General features: G+C 40.8%; 1 protein-coding gene across 2 annotated transcripts in view; it reads left to right on the top strand.

Moving 5' to 3' along the window:
- The window catches only part of CRHR2 (corticotropin releasing hormone receptor 2), a 1,750,647-nt gene that overhangs the window by 1,106,525 nt on the left and 628,508 nt on the right, over window positions 1–15,614 (top strand). For both annotated transcript variants that reach the window (XM_086940889.1, XM_086940890.1), the window contains one exon: window positions 14,586–14,689. In XM_086940889.1, coding sequence (XP_086797015.1) covers window positions 14,586–14,689 — 104 coding nt within the window. The remainder of the gene's footprint in view (window positions 1–14,585; window positions 14,690–15,614) is intronic.

Here is a 15,614-nt window from a genome sequence, read left to right as displayed (position 1 = left end):
TCATAGCTCTTACCCTAGAGCATTACTTTGTTAGCGTTATTAACCCAGAGGCGCTACTTATGTGCTCCCCTTTAGCTATATCTAATGGGCTCACCCCTGATGTTCTGTCCCGCCGACCCCTCATGTGGCAAGTAGTCCCTGACCAGTAGGTGAGTAGGGAGCGTGTACTTTATCATTACAGCACTTGTCAGGCCACAGTGTGAGTTTGTTTTTGCCAAGCCACAGTATTTTAAAATCGGTGCCTTTACCACACGAACTGCTCATTAAATGACACTGAATGGGAAGTACATCCCTCTTAGACTGCTGCATTTTAAACCATTGTTTTTAAACACCACCCTTTCTCACTACAGCCCCCCTCACATACTCAGTGGTTGTGTGTGCTCCCCACAATGCACGTTGCACGCTCAATATTTTCAGGCATGCATTGGTTGTGCTCAATAGTTCACAGTACCACCAGCATGCCACATCTTTTACATGCCCTGGCATTGACGTGACTTGTTTTGGTTTACTGAAAAACGTACTAACCATTGTTTCTTTTCTCTATGTGTAGGCATAGGAGAATCCACAGAGGTAACATACACCACACACATGACACAAGCATGTTGTTCTTTTCCTCACTTTTGTAAGGTCCTGATGAATCGCGGGTGACTTTACCCTAAGCGAGAAACATGTCGACCACTATCACTTCTAGCCTCCTCTAGGGTCACTCGACCTAACCTGTTGACACCTAGCGAGCTAGTCCCACGTTTTAATTGCAGCCAGGGGACCCCCAGAATAAAGTGAATTCCGGTACCCCTTGCTACATTTTAACAACCTAATCATAACAACACACCATCCTGCCCACACACCCCCACTTCACCGTAAGGCTGTTGGATAAAAGATCTCCGCCAAAGAGCCCCTCTTGAGGTGAGCCCGTCGGGGATTGCACCGCCTCCCCGACGAGGAGCAAACGCCAATGATGAAGCATGACACTCTTCTGGGTGTGTGAAGCAACTACATCCAACATAATGGATGCCCTAGGGTGTCATTCAAACACCTTTGGTCACGCCAGCTAAACCTCCCCAATCTCTCCGCAGGAACAGTTCAGCAACCTTTCTATTGCATAACAACTTTCACCAAATCTTTACTGGAGGAATCAGCTTCTAGTACTAATCAAGGAGCCAGACCTAAAAATCATCTTAACAGCAGTAATTCAGGTTGCCCTATGGAAGTAAGAAAGAACGTGTCCAGCATGGATGCTCTGGATCTCCCACCTACAGCTTGTCCTTATGTGCTGGTATTAGCTGGTGTACCATCTTTGAGAGAATCTCAACGAGAATCCTGGGAGGAGCAACAGACCGAATGCATTGACTGGCTCAGTAAACACAAATGTTTTAATCCTGCGCACAGTAATGGTTTATTGATGGTACAGAGGGTGGGGTGGGTTGGTCATTCTGAAAAGAATATTGAGGGCGATGCATTGCTGTTAACTTGCGCAAGCCCGACGAGGAGCAAGGCCCAATGATGAAGCATGACACCCCTCGGGGTGTGTGAGGGCAACATGACAAAAGTTTTGTCTTTCCCTTCCCCTCTTCCCCTTAGGAACTGCATTCCCTTCGCTTGACATTGTTTCTGGCAGCCCATGACTTAGAACTATCATGGATATTGTATGTAGTGACACAGAATCACTACCAAAGTTCAGTAGCCGAGGTCAAACATCCATAATAGATTATTTCTTCATACCATCCAATTTTGAAGTTCTCTTGTCATCTGGTAAAGTGATCCCCTCTAGTCATGGAGATCATAGCCCCAATTGAGGTAGTTCTTACCCTAGCCCCAAAACCCTCTTACACCAGGGAGATCGGGCTAGTAACCTCAATCCTTCTTCCAACGGATTATGATTAAAATAGAGGGCCGTCAGAACCATACACCTTTTCAGAAATTGATTAGCAAGAACTTGCCTGTGGTAATGGCCGGCTTTGCTGAGCCCGACGCTGATTACCCTGCAGCTGTAGCTTTTGTCCATCCCTGTAACTGTATTAAAAAAGAGCTCATGATTCCGATAAAACCTTTAATTAATAGGCCCAGATGGTTTAACCGAGAGTGCTTCATCCCTAATTGTCATCTGCAACAGGCAATTAAGGCAATTCCGAGGATCCCTCAAGTTGTGGCAGGATCTCGTAAAATGTACAAGCGGGTTATTACAGCCAGGAAAAAGGAATTACTAAATCAGCAATGGGATTCCCTAGTACTAACGGCATATGACAACAATAGTAAATGGTTTTGGACAGCCGTAAAAGAGATGAAGCAACTGAATCAGAAAGAGGTAAAGATTTGTTTTAATATCACAAGCAAGGCCTGGGAAGCACATTTTACTAATGTTTATGCCCTGGACTGCCCTGATAGTGACACCCAGTCGAAACCAAACTTTTCTCTAGTACAGTTGACCCTGTGGGAAGTAGAGCGTGCAATAAATCTGAGTATTGGGGACAAGGATCATGACCCAGATGGGGTTTTGATAGATATTTTTAAATGTAACCCTGGGATCTCAGCCCCTTTACTGCTGAATATTTTTAATAGTCTTGTTTTTGCACCCCACCTCATACATAGTCAATATCTTTTATAGTGCCCATTTTAAAAAGGGCGATCTCTCTCAGCCCAGTTGTTATAGGCCCATATTATTATTGTACACAACTTCAAAAATCTTAGGCAGAGACCTATACAATCAAATAAAGGAATAGGTGGAAGAGAAGTCAGTAGTTTAGACCAGTCAGTATGGTTTTAGGTCTTAGATCGGCACAGTAGAGTAGTGTCTCAACCTTAACCTGCTAATAGGAAAATACACCATAGCCAAATATTTCCCAATTTATCTAGCTTTCATGGATTTAACCACTGCGTTTTACAGTGCAAACCGTTCAAAGCTGTGGTCTACCTTGATATCCCTTGGAATGGATGAAGCACTTGTTCATTTTTTGGCATACTTACACAGGAACATGCAGGCTAGAATTAGAATAAGTACTCAGGGGTGGTGCCTTGAGAAGTGGCATGAAACAAGGATGTGTTTTAGCCCCGCTTTTATTTATTCTGTACATAAACGACCTTCATCCTTTTTCATTACCACTACCCCTGATGACCCTAAAGTTAAATGCTCTTTTTTACTAGCACTACTATATGCCGACTATGCCATGGCAAAGGCCCATACTCCAAAGGTCTTCCATCAGCTGGTACATGGTTCATAAATTTCCTGTCATCGCTGGATTTAGGCACTCATTTTAATAAGTCTTTTTTTATGACATGAGGCCCAAAGAAGCATGATTCGGCATCTTTAGCAGTGGGCGAATTTAATTTAAAATGCACGAGAACCTTTTCTTATAGGGGAATGGCTTTTGCTCTTAACTGCCCATGGAGAGCACACATAGCATACAGTGAGAGTAAGTTCTCCAGAGTGATCAGTTCACTGTTTAGCTTATCGCAACCCAGGAAGGAGGGAGCGCTCGTTCCTCTACTGAAGAATTTTAAAATGCAGTTTCTCCCGATCACTACTTATGGGGCTGAAGTCGAAAGTATCGATAAATGCAAATTAACCCTTGTAGAAGACATGAGATTCTGTAGAAGAATCTTAGGAGCCCGATCTCTACCTCAAAATTCATAGGTCACAGAGAAATGAACATCCCATTTGTTGAAGATCATAGTAGTGCTCTCTCTTTGTTGTTATGGCTCGCCATTTGTAATAATATTGAGGCAAGTCTTACTAGAGACATCATCAAAGATTGCCTCTCTTGCGATAAATGCAGGAGGATCCCCTGGCTGGCTTAAGTAGAATCCCGCCTGGGTAAGGCAGGCTGCCAATAGTTGTTTGAGAACCCTGGTGACCCACACACTACTACCAAAAATATTGTTGCAGACTATTTGGTTTAAACAATTACAGGCTTAGACACTGACAAATGAGTTTGTAAGCCAAGAGTGACAGCTTATTTGAATATAAATATGGTAGGAAAAATTTTAATACCAAGTTATCTGACAAGTCCCTTGGGGCAATGGGAGCGTAGTTTGTTGTTTCGCTTCAGGGCAGGCACTGTTAAATATTTGCTAAGCTTCCCACTAGGTTTTCAAGTAAACTTAGATACTTGCCAATGCAATGGGAGATTAGGCTAATCTATGTTACATGTTTTATTATTCTGTGGTTTTTATTCTTTGTACACAAAAAGCATTTTATTACGTTTAATCAAGAGGCCTCACATTATTGACTTTAGAGATGCATACAGTAAGCTGCTCCAATTGAACAATGATTAATGTATCTTCCATGTAAGCATGTTTCTGAACACTTGTGTGCGGGCCCAGTTTACATTGACTACTTTTTAGTTATAATGATAGGGCGCTGCTGCCATCTTACTGATTTTATTATTAAGGATTGATGACATAAAAGTGTATACATGTTTTTTAATATATTTATTTCTGTATGCACTTTCATGGATGCTTTTGTACCCGCATAAAGATTGAATTGAAGATCAGTGCCAGGAACACAGAGACAGCTCATCCTTATGGACGTCAATTAGGGCTCCACTTTCCTTGTTTTCTGTCATTTTGTTTATTACACTAATATGAATAATATTACACTATTCTCTATTAGTTTAATAAAACATGGAATGCAATTAGCTAGAATATGACAATCTCTGGCAGCTGAAGTAAGTCAAAATTGCTTTTAAAAGTATGCTTGGTATGTGCCTGTGGGCGAGAGTGTGTTTATGTGAGACAGTGTGTGTATGTGTGAATGTATGTGTATGTGTAATCACTCTATATGAGTGAAAGTAAAGGTCAAATGGTGTGTGATGTAGCTTACGCTACCCCTGGCATCATGATGTCTATGTGCTGTCTTCCAGCTGGTAGCAATATGAAGACTTGTAGGTTTTGCAAAGGTCTAGGTTGACAGTTTGTGTAGTACGCAGCAATGCTTACGTAGAATTTAGGGTTAGTTGTGACTAATGGGACTTCCAAGACTTTGGAATTAATGTTACATTTCATCGTTCTGGACAACGCAGGAATTAATGCATACTAAGCCCCCGTGTTTCACTTGCTTGGTTCGTTCTGGCTTCCCATCCTGACCAACCCATAAGAAGTGACAAGTGTTGGTGGAGGGAAGCAGTAGCCTCTTGATGTAACCAACAGTAAAATGTACTTGTGCTTATATTGCATCATGGTTGCTACAGGATGCTATTGAGTTCCAGGATCTACCTTTTGAAGCACACGCTTGTTTAGTGCCAGCCATACTCTGACTGTAGTTAAACTGCATCAGCCAACATTACTGTTATTATGCGTTATGGGCATAGAGGCACTGCTCTTTCCCTCTCCCATCTCCAGATTGATTTCACCAAATCAGTACGTTGCCACAGTGCCTAGTGTTCTGGATGAGTACATGGTATTTTATATATATATATATATATATATATATATATATATATATATATATATATATATATCTATATATATATATATATATATATATATATATATATATATATATAATTATATATTGCCTACTGGCGGTCGCCAGTAGGTACTTATAGTTAGGATTTTTTTCAATGTTAAATCTCAAAATTCTATTTGGAATAACTTTGGCGCCGGTTGACGAATCTGCCTGAAAATTTCCTCAAATTGGCCTTGCGGCGCCCCGGTCCTTCCCTGAAAGTTTGAGGGGGATGCATCAAGCGGGGGCCGAGATAAAAGGGGGGTCCCAAAATGCGTTTTCCCCATGTTAATTTCCATAGGGCGGTCGATTTCACTTTTAGCCCGAACGGCTGAATGGATTTCCACCAAAGTTGGCAAAATTGTAGGGACTGGTAGCCCGATGTGCCTTTGCTATGTCTTAAGATATGTGCTCCAGTGTATTTTTAGTAATTTAGGTTAAAAAAAATATATATATCTAGAGCCGCGCCCCGGTACGCTCACCGGGAGCGCTCAAAGCGCGCCACGCGACTTGCGTACGGAAAGCTGATTGGCTCTCGGGTGTCTGTAAACATTCGAAACAGTCCGCAGCGGCCGCCATCTTGTACCTCGGTAGGATTGAGGTGGAAAAAATCAAAGGGGGAAATGAACAAAAGGGGGCAGGGTACACCCCCCCTGACCCCCTAGGTTTGTTGTGGGGGTCCTACATTTTTTTGGGGATTTGCGCGGGGGGATCGTTGGTACGCGCACTGGGGAGCGGACCGGGGAGCGTACCATGGAGAAAAAAGAATGACACTTTTTCTTATGCAAATAGAATTTTTTTATAAATTGGAGGTAGTTCTGAAAAGAACTTTTTTTTTGTTTTTGTTGTTTTATATTTTTTTATACTTTTTAAAACGATTTTATATTTTGTTTGGATTTTTTACAGGGGAAAAACAAAAACAGGGATTCAAAACTGCTCAACAGGAAGAAAAAAAATGAGAAAATTTAGGGACGGGGAGAGCATCGGTGTTCCTGTCTCTTCATTGCAATGAGTTCAACGCTCTGCTCCCCATAACAAAGCAGTTCGTCACAGTCCACGCATAAAAATGTTATGCCTGCAAAGACCGTATGAACGTTAGGGACCATTCTTGCACGTGTTCTTCCTGAAGGTGTTGCTCCACCAGTGGAGGTGCTGCCACCATCACTTCGTGCATTCTCTGCCAGCTCCCTGACACTCTCCCTGGAATAATTTTTTGGGTGTCTTCTTTTGACATGCCTAATTAAATTGGCATTTCCAAAGCTATATTTTTTTTGTAGAGGATTGCCTCTGGATAAAATACTGCCACATATTTTACAAGTTACTTTACTTGCATTAACTTTTTTTTGTCCTTCAGGGATGTCATAAAATTTCCACATGAAGTGGTTCTTTGTTTTCTGGTGAGGAGGGTCCTCTTGCACAAATCCATCTGAATCACTGCTGGATGACTCCCTTGCAGCCATTGCTGTAGATCAGGAAATTAATGAGTAGATAATTCACAAAACACCTCTTGCTCTCTCCAAGTGCAAATCAATAGTGAGAGAAATGGGTGGGTTTCTCAAAATTTAGAAAAAAAAATTATTGAACCAATGAAAAGTGTTATTTTCAGGTCACATGAGCAGGGGCTTCATCATTATGAAACCAAAACTGTTATGAACCAATGAAAAGTGTTATTTTCTGGTCACATGACCCGACGCGCTTACGCTACGCGCCCCGGGGCGCGCCCCGGGGCGCTTCGCGTAAGCGCGTCGGACGTCTACGTTGCACGATCGTATTCGCTCGAGTGCTTCCGGGTGCGCTTACGCCGTGCGTATCACGCGGACGCGGCTACGCGATACGTCACGATCATGTTTTCGTTCGCGATTTTTGCGCTTACGGGACGCTTCCCGTAGCGCGCCCCGGGGCGCTTTATAAAAGTACACTTTTCGGGGCGCTCCCCGGGGCGCGCACCGGGAGCGCTCCATAGCACAAAAAAAAATAAAAAAAAAAGAAATTGGGAAAAATAGTAGGGATTGGTAGCCCAATGTGCCTTTGCTATTCTCAAGTGGTTTTTACGAAAATTAACTTTGAAAAAAATATATATTGTGCTACATTGGGCTATATATATGTTAGAGCCCAAATGTAGCCCAAATGTAGCCCAATGTAGCCCAATGTAGCCCAAAGATGGCCACCAGAGACAAAAAAAAGCAAATGTAGCCCAAATATCAGCTAGATGTAGCCCAACTGTAGCCCAATGACTGAATGTACCAGAGTGTTCTAAAGAACAACTAGAGCGCTAACAGTCTTACTTATAAAGTGAGACTTATAGTTAGGAATTAGCATTAAAAAAACCTATGAAATTCACTGAAAAAACCATAGGTTTCACACCAATTATAGTTAGGAATTAGCATTTTAAAAACCTATGAAATTCACTGAAAAAAACATAGGTTTCACACCAGTTATAGTTAGGAATTAGCATTTAAAAAACCTATTAAATTCACTGAAAAAACCATAGGTTTCACACCAGTTATAGTTAGGAATTAGCATTTAAAAAACCTATTAAATTCACTGAAAAAACCATAGGTTTCACACCAGTTATAGTTAGCTGGAAGTTTTATTTGCATAAAACCATTGAAATTCCCACGTTATAGTTAGATGGACTCACTATAACTTGCGCGTGCAATGCACTGCTGATGACGTCACATACTTCATCACTCATGACGTAAACTCGTGTGAAAACCTATGGTTTTTTCAGTGAATATATATATATATATATATATATATATATATATATATATATATATATATATATATATATATATATATATAACCTACTGGCGGTCGCCAGTAGGTATATATAGTTAGGATTTTTTCTGTATGGGATTTTTGAAAATTCTATGTCTAATAACTTTGGCGTTTGTGGACGGAATTGGCTGAAATTTTCAGGAAAATGGAACATATTGTTTCTGAGCAGCCCCTGACAATTTGGGGGGGTTTCATCAAGGGAGGGCCGAGAAAAAAGGGGGGTCCCAAAACACGTTTTTCCCATGTTAATTTCCATAGGGCGGTTGGCCTCACTTTTAGCTCGAACGGCTGAATGGATTTGCACGAAACTTGGCAAAATTGTAGGGACTGTTAGCCCGATGTGCCTTTGCTAGGTCTCAATATATGTGCTCCAGTGGATTTTGAGTAATTTAGGTTCAAAAAAAGATATATATCTGGGCGGAGCCTAACCACACATCTGATCTGATTGGCTGTCAGCACTTCATCCAAGAAGTGTTGGCAGCCATCTTGGGACCAATATACATGATAGCACCTCATTAAAAAGCATTGTAGTTATTAGAGGGTTTTAGGACTTTAGTTACATTATAAATCATTTGTTGATGGTACCATACTCGTTTTAGGAATTGTGGTGGGTTCTAAGGTGATTTTACCATGTGAAAAAACCTTCTGGTATGATATCATGAATATTGTTTGAAAGAAAACTAATATCTCATGATTTTCCCACAGTGGTTTGGAAGGGGATCTATAAGCTAAACTGAAAGCATATTTTCTGTAAATTCACATTATCTTTCTCAGTCATGTGAAAATGAAGTCTGACATTCTCAGTAAAACATGTACATCCAACAAGGACAGAGACTGTCAGTTGATTCCTTTGTGTTCTACTGCAGCCCCCTAGAGTGTTCTAAAGAACAACTAGAGCGCTAACAGTCCTACTTATTACAAAGGTATGGCACACCTGAAGCCATCTTGATTGGAATAAAGTGGTAACTCTTAAAACATTTAATTTAAAAAGAAACAACATGAGGGGGTATATTTTGCCATAGAAAGTATGATTAGTGCTGCAGAATGAAAAATTAGGGCACATTTTGAGTGACTTCTCAAATCCTTTTCTATTTCATTAAAACATTCTGACATGCAGTCTCCCAAAATGGCCACCAGAGACAAAAGAGCCCAAATGTAGCCCAAATATCACCCAGATGTAGCCCAAGTATAGCCCAATGACAGAATGTCCCAGAGTGTTCTAAAGAACAACTAGAGCGCTAACAGTCCTACTTATTACAAAGGTATGGCACACCTGAAGCCATCTTGATTGGAATAAAGTGGTAACTCTTAAAACATTTAATTTAAAAAGAAACAACATGAGGGGGTATATTTTGCCATAGAAAGTATGATTAGTGCTGCAGAATGAAAAATTAGGGCACATTTTGAGTGACTTCTCAAATCATTTTCTATTTCATTAAAACATTCTGACATGCAGTCTCCCAAAATGGCCACCAGAGACAAAAGAGCCCAAATGTAGCCCAAATATCACCCAGATGTAGCCCAAGTATAGCCCAATGACAGAATGTCCCAGAGTGTTCTAAAGAACAACTAGAGCGCTAACAGTCCTACTTATTACAAAGGTATGGCACACCTGAAGCCATCTTGATTGGAATAAAGTGGTAACTCTTAAAACATTTAATTTAAAAAGAAACAACACGAGGGGGTATATTTGGCATAGAAAGTATGATTAGTGCTGCAGAATGAAAAATTAGGGCACATTTTGAGTGACTTCTCAAATCCTTTTCTATTTCATTAAAACATTCTGACATGCAGTCTCCCAAAATGGCCACCAGAGACAAGAGCCCAAATGTAGCCCAAATATCACCCAGATGTAGCCCAAGTATAGCCCAATGACAGAATGTCCCAGAGTGTTCTAAAGAACAACTAGAGCGCTAACAGTCCTACTTATTACAAAGGTATAGCACACCTGGAGCCATCGTGATGGGAATAAAGTGGTAACTCTTAAAACATTTAATTTAAAAAGGAACAAAATGAGGGGGTATATTATGCAATAGAAGGTATTATTAGTGCTGCAGAAAGAAAAATTAGGGCACATTTTGAGTGACTTTTCAAATCCTCTTCTATTTCATTAAAAAATTCTGACATGCAGTCTCCCAAAATGGCCACCAGAGACAAAAGAGCCCAAATGTAGCCCAAATATCACCCAGATGTAGCCCAAGTATAGCCCAATGACAGAATGTCCCAGAGTGTTCTAAAGAACAACTAGAGCGCTAACAGTCCTACTTATTACAAAGGTATGGCACACCTGAAGCCATCTTGATTGGAATAAAGTGGTAACTCTTAAAACATTTAATTTAAAAAGGAACAAAATGAGGGGGTATATTTTGCCATATGAATTATGATTAGTGCTGCAGAAAGAAAAATTAGGGCACATTTTGAGTGACTTCTCAAACCCTGTTCAATTTCATTAAAAGATTCTGACATACAGTCTCCCAAGATGGCCACCAGAGTCAAAAGAGCCTAAATGTAGCTCAAATATCACCCAGATGTACCCCAAGTATAGCCCAATGACAGAATGTCCCAGAGTGTTCTAAAGAACAACTAGAGCGCTAACAGTCTTACTTATGACAAAAGTATGGCACACCAGAAGCCATCTTGATTGGAATGAAGTGGTAAGTCTGAAAACACTCAATTTAAAAAGGAACAACATGAGGGGGTTAATTTTGCCATAGAAAGTATGATTAGTGCTTCAGAAAGAAAAATTAGGGATCATTTTGAGTGACTTCTCAAATCCTCTTCTATTTCATTAAAAAAATTCTGACATGCAGACTGAAACATGCACTTTGAATACCAGCAGCAGACGTCCCTGGTGAGCAGTAGCTTTACTACAGTGATCTAATGTGCAACTAGAGTGTTAACATTCAGAATTTATGGCAAATGTGTGACACATCTGAATGCCTTCTTGATGGAACCAAAGTAAACAAGCATTGAAAATGCAATAGATCTCGCCCTCGTTTAAGTTAAAGCCATTCTGTTTGTAATGAGGTGGCTTTTTAGCTTTGCTTGTATTAGTGTTTTTTCAACTTTCATGTAAATAACATGCATCTGTATGCATATAAGTATATGTATGCATGCATTTATGTTTGTATTTATATAGATATACAGATGATATATGTTTATATATGTATGTATATATATATATTCACTGAAAAAACCATAGGCTATAGACCATATATAGTTAGGAATTAGCATTTACAAAACCTTGAAAATTCACTGAAAAAACCATAGGTTATAGACCATAAATAGTTAGGAATTCGCATTTACAAAACCTTATTTTACTCACACAAAACCATTGAAATTCCATATATAGTTAGTTGCACTAACTATATATCGCGCACCCGCAATCCACTGCTGATGATGTCACATATTACATCATTCATGACATGGTCAGTGACATCACTGATGACATCACTGATGACATCTCAAATTACATCACTGATGACAACATCCAGTGACTGTATGTTTCTGTAAAGTTAAAATATGTCTTACATATTGAAGAATGAGTGGATGTATAAGTGTCTGGATGAAGGATTTAGTAGGTGCATGACTGACTGTATGAGTGAGTGATTAAATGTGTCTCACTGAGTGCATGGGTTAGTGACTAAACTGTCTTAATTTGTGCATCATTATGTCTGTTGTTCTGTAAACTGTTGCATGTGTTGATAAGTAGCTATATGAGTAACTATATGGGTTATTGATTGGTTGCCCAAGTATTTGTATGGGAGACTGAGTGTGTGTGTGGGTGGCTGGGAGGTGTATGACTCTGTGCATAGATGTGTGAGCAGTTGATTCACTAGATGTATGGTTTCAAAAGTGCATGTGGAAACAGCTGTATGGGCGGTTGACTGTGTGCATGAGTGTATTGGTGAGTGAATGGATATCTCAGTGCTACATGTCAAAGTAAGTACATATGTAAAACACAGTACATGTGAGAGTTGACATATATAAATAACTGTGCATAAGAGCCAGTGAATGTGTGAGTGGCTGTATGGATCATTGTGAACTTGCATCAGGGATTGTATAAGAGAGTAAATATGTGTTAGTATATGTTTGAATAAGTAAAGTTTGCATAACTGTATAGTTGAGGAAATGGAGGTGTGATTGATTCTTTGCATGACTGACTAGGTGTGTGAGTAACTCCATGGATGAGTGACAGTCTGTGAGTGTCTGTTTTCACTGATTGTATCTAAGGTTATATTGGAGTCTGAAGAGGTTCATCGTATTATCACATGAATGATATCATCAGTGATGTGATCAGTAATGTCAAATGAGATGTCATCAGTGATGTCATCAGTGATGTCATTTGAGATGTCATCAGTGATGTCATTTGAGATGTCATCAGTGATGTCATCAGTGATGTCACTGACCATGTCATGAATGATGTAATATGTGACATCATCAGCAGTGGATTGCGGGTGCGCGATATATAGTTAGTGCAACTAACTATATATGGAATTTCAATGGTTTTGTGTGAGTAAAATAAGATTTTGTAAATGCGAATTCCTAACTATATATGGTCTATAACCTATGGTTTTTTCAGTGAATATATATATATATATATATATATATATATATATATATATATATATATATAAGTGGTCCTGTTCTACTAGTGGGCTGGAGCGTTACTGGTGTTCGCGTTTGCTTCTGCATCTGTTTCTTCTGTCAAGTTATTGGCATGCTCCAGTCCGCCTCAGCGAGCAATCGAAGTAAGGACTGCTGCCTTGTGCAGTTCGTAACTGTACGTAGAGTTGGATTTACTGATTTCCAGCTCATAGCCCTACGGAAACCTGCTCAAAGAGGATGGAACGTGTGCGGGGATCAGAGGGAACACTACGGACACTTACCTGACCGGTTACCTGACACCAGGACACATCGCGTTCAGTCCCGCACAGCACACGTCTATGGAGACGTGTATTTCGAACGAGGACTCCCCACGCAACATCTTCCCATCAAGGTGAACTCTGGGAGTTGTAGTCATCACCTGGCTGCAGTTGATGGGCGATCACATGATCAGGGGTAGAGAGTGCTGGCTCCAATGGGAGCAGAGCGGGACTATTTTAAACGTGGGTGTGGTAACAACCGGACATTAACGGCATCTGAGGAAGGCTTATTGTAGCCGAAATGCATCATGCCCAGCTGATTGTCCAATAAAGTGTTTCCTGATGGAATTTCCCCGTGTGGCCGCTTTCTTCATCTAATGGAGGGTTTGTCGCATATTTCCACGCCAGCCAGGGGCGTGTCAAGTGGTCCCGTTCTACTAGTGGGCTGGAGCGTTACTGGTGTTCGCGTTTGCTTCTGCATCTGTTTCATCTGTCAAGTTATTGGCATGCTCCAGTCTGCCTCAGCGAGCAATTGAAGTAAGGACTGCTGCCTTGTGCAGTTCGTAACTGTACGTAGAGTTGGATTTACTGATTTCCAGCTCATAGCCCTACGGAAACCTGCTCAAAGAGGATGGAACGTGTGCGGGGACCAGAGGGAACACTACGGACACTTACCTGACCGGTTACCTGACACCAGGACACATCGCGTTCAGTCCCGCACAGCACGCGTCTATGGAGACGTGTATTTCCAATGAGGACTCCCCACGCAACATCTTCCCATCAAGGTGAACTCTGGGAGTTATAGTCATCACCTGGCTGCAGCTGATGGGCGATCACATGATCAGGGGTAGAGAGTGCTGCCTCCAATGGGAGCAGAGCGGGACTATTTTAAACGTGGGTGTGGTAACAACCGGACATTAACGGCATCTGAGGAAGGCTTATTGTAGCAGAAATGCATCATGCCCAGCTAATTGTCCAATAAAGTGTTTCCTGATGGAATTTCCCCGTGTGGCCGCTTTCTTCATCTAATGGAGGGTTCGTCGCATATATATATTTATATATATATATATGATATATGATATATATATGTACACGTATCTTCCAGGTATGTAGAGGTTATATTAAGAATAGTAAATCTATACTTGCATTTGCTTAACAATATTGTTGTAGTTAAGATTCTGGATTCAATATTATTACATGATGCTATTATTTCCCTCGATATTGTGATATACCTCCTTACCAAAGAAAAAAAGACAGAATCAAGCATGCAAAATATTGAAACATTAAAGCCAGTGTATTATTATTATAAAGGCAGATCGTTGTATTCTGTGTTTATGAGTGGGGTTTAGTAAACCCAAAATAGCATCCCATGGATTTTTCTAATGAGATCTTCCAGATGAGCACAGCAATTACTGTTTCTAAACAGATGTAATGCTGTTTAATGTCACTGAGAAGAGAAGCATGCTGATCTAATCATGTTGTGTTCTTCTTTGCAGAAGTATCCATTACATTACAAGATTGCTCTCATCATAAACTACCTGGGACACTGTATATCTGTTCTGGCTCTCATCGTTGCCTTTCTGCTTTTCTTGTGCTTGAGGTGAGTCATGTTTTTTTGTTTCATTACATTTTAATTCTTCTGTGTGTTCAGAATTCAGTGGCATAGCTTCCATTGGTGCAGTGGGTACAGTGGCAGCGGGGGTCTGAGGATCCCACTGAACACTGATTATTTCTGTATATTGTAATTGAGACAACAGGCCAGAGACCCATTTTATTTTTGGTACTAGGGCTCATGGCACACTGGCTACGCTACTCAGCAAGTGATGCACTCGTTCCAATCATTGAAAAAGTATTTGTTAGAAATCGGGTACTGGAACTGGCCCTTTTTCAGGGTTATCCTCAAACTTTTTGCCTTCCTCCTGTATTTGTTCTCACCTGTTTTTGTTGGTTTTACGATTCTGGGCACTTTTCCAATGCCATTCAGTGCTAAAGTGCATGTGCTCTTTCTTGCAAACTAGGTAAGATTGGTCTACACCTGATTGGCATATTTAATGTACCTGTAAGTCCCTTGTACGATGGTATCCCACATACCCAGAGCCTGTAAATTAAATACTACTAGTAGACCTGCAGCACTGCTGGCGCTACATACAGAAGTAGCTTTCCAAACCTGTCTCTGGCTTCTGCTGCTGCAGAGTCTGTGCATGCAGTTCTCTGCTGCAGTTATGCGGCATTTAAAGGGTTTGCCACGCCGGAACCCCCCATTTTGCTACATATAGGTCACCCCTAAGGTAGGCCCTAGGTAGCCCTAAGGAGAGGGTGCTTTGTAGGTAAAAGGAAGGACATGTGCATTTGTTGTGTGGAATGTCTTAGTAGTGACACACAGCCTATTTGGTTTCTCACTGCTGTGAGGCTGCCCTCTCCTAGGTTTGCATTGGGAATTCCCTGATATGTGCTTCAGTGGTAATTTCTAATAAGACCGGGGTGGCGTGGCCATGTTTGGTATGTTTGTAATAGTAGTTATAATT

The sequence above is a fragment of the Lissotriton vulgaris genome, chromosome 10 (assembly GCF_964263255.1).
Source record: "Lissotriton vulgaris chromosome 10, aLisVul1.2, whole genome shotgun sequence".
Lineage (NCBI taxonomy): Eukaryota > Metazoa > Chordata > Amphibia > Caudata > Salamandridae > Lissotriton > Lissotriton vulgaris.
The sequence above is the reverse complement of the archived record's forward strand: the minus strand, read 5'-3'. Positions and strand labels throughout refer to the sequence as shown.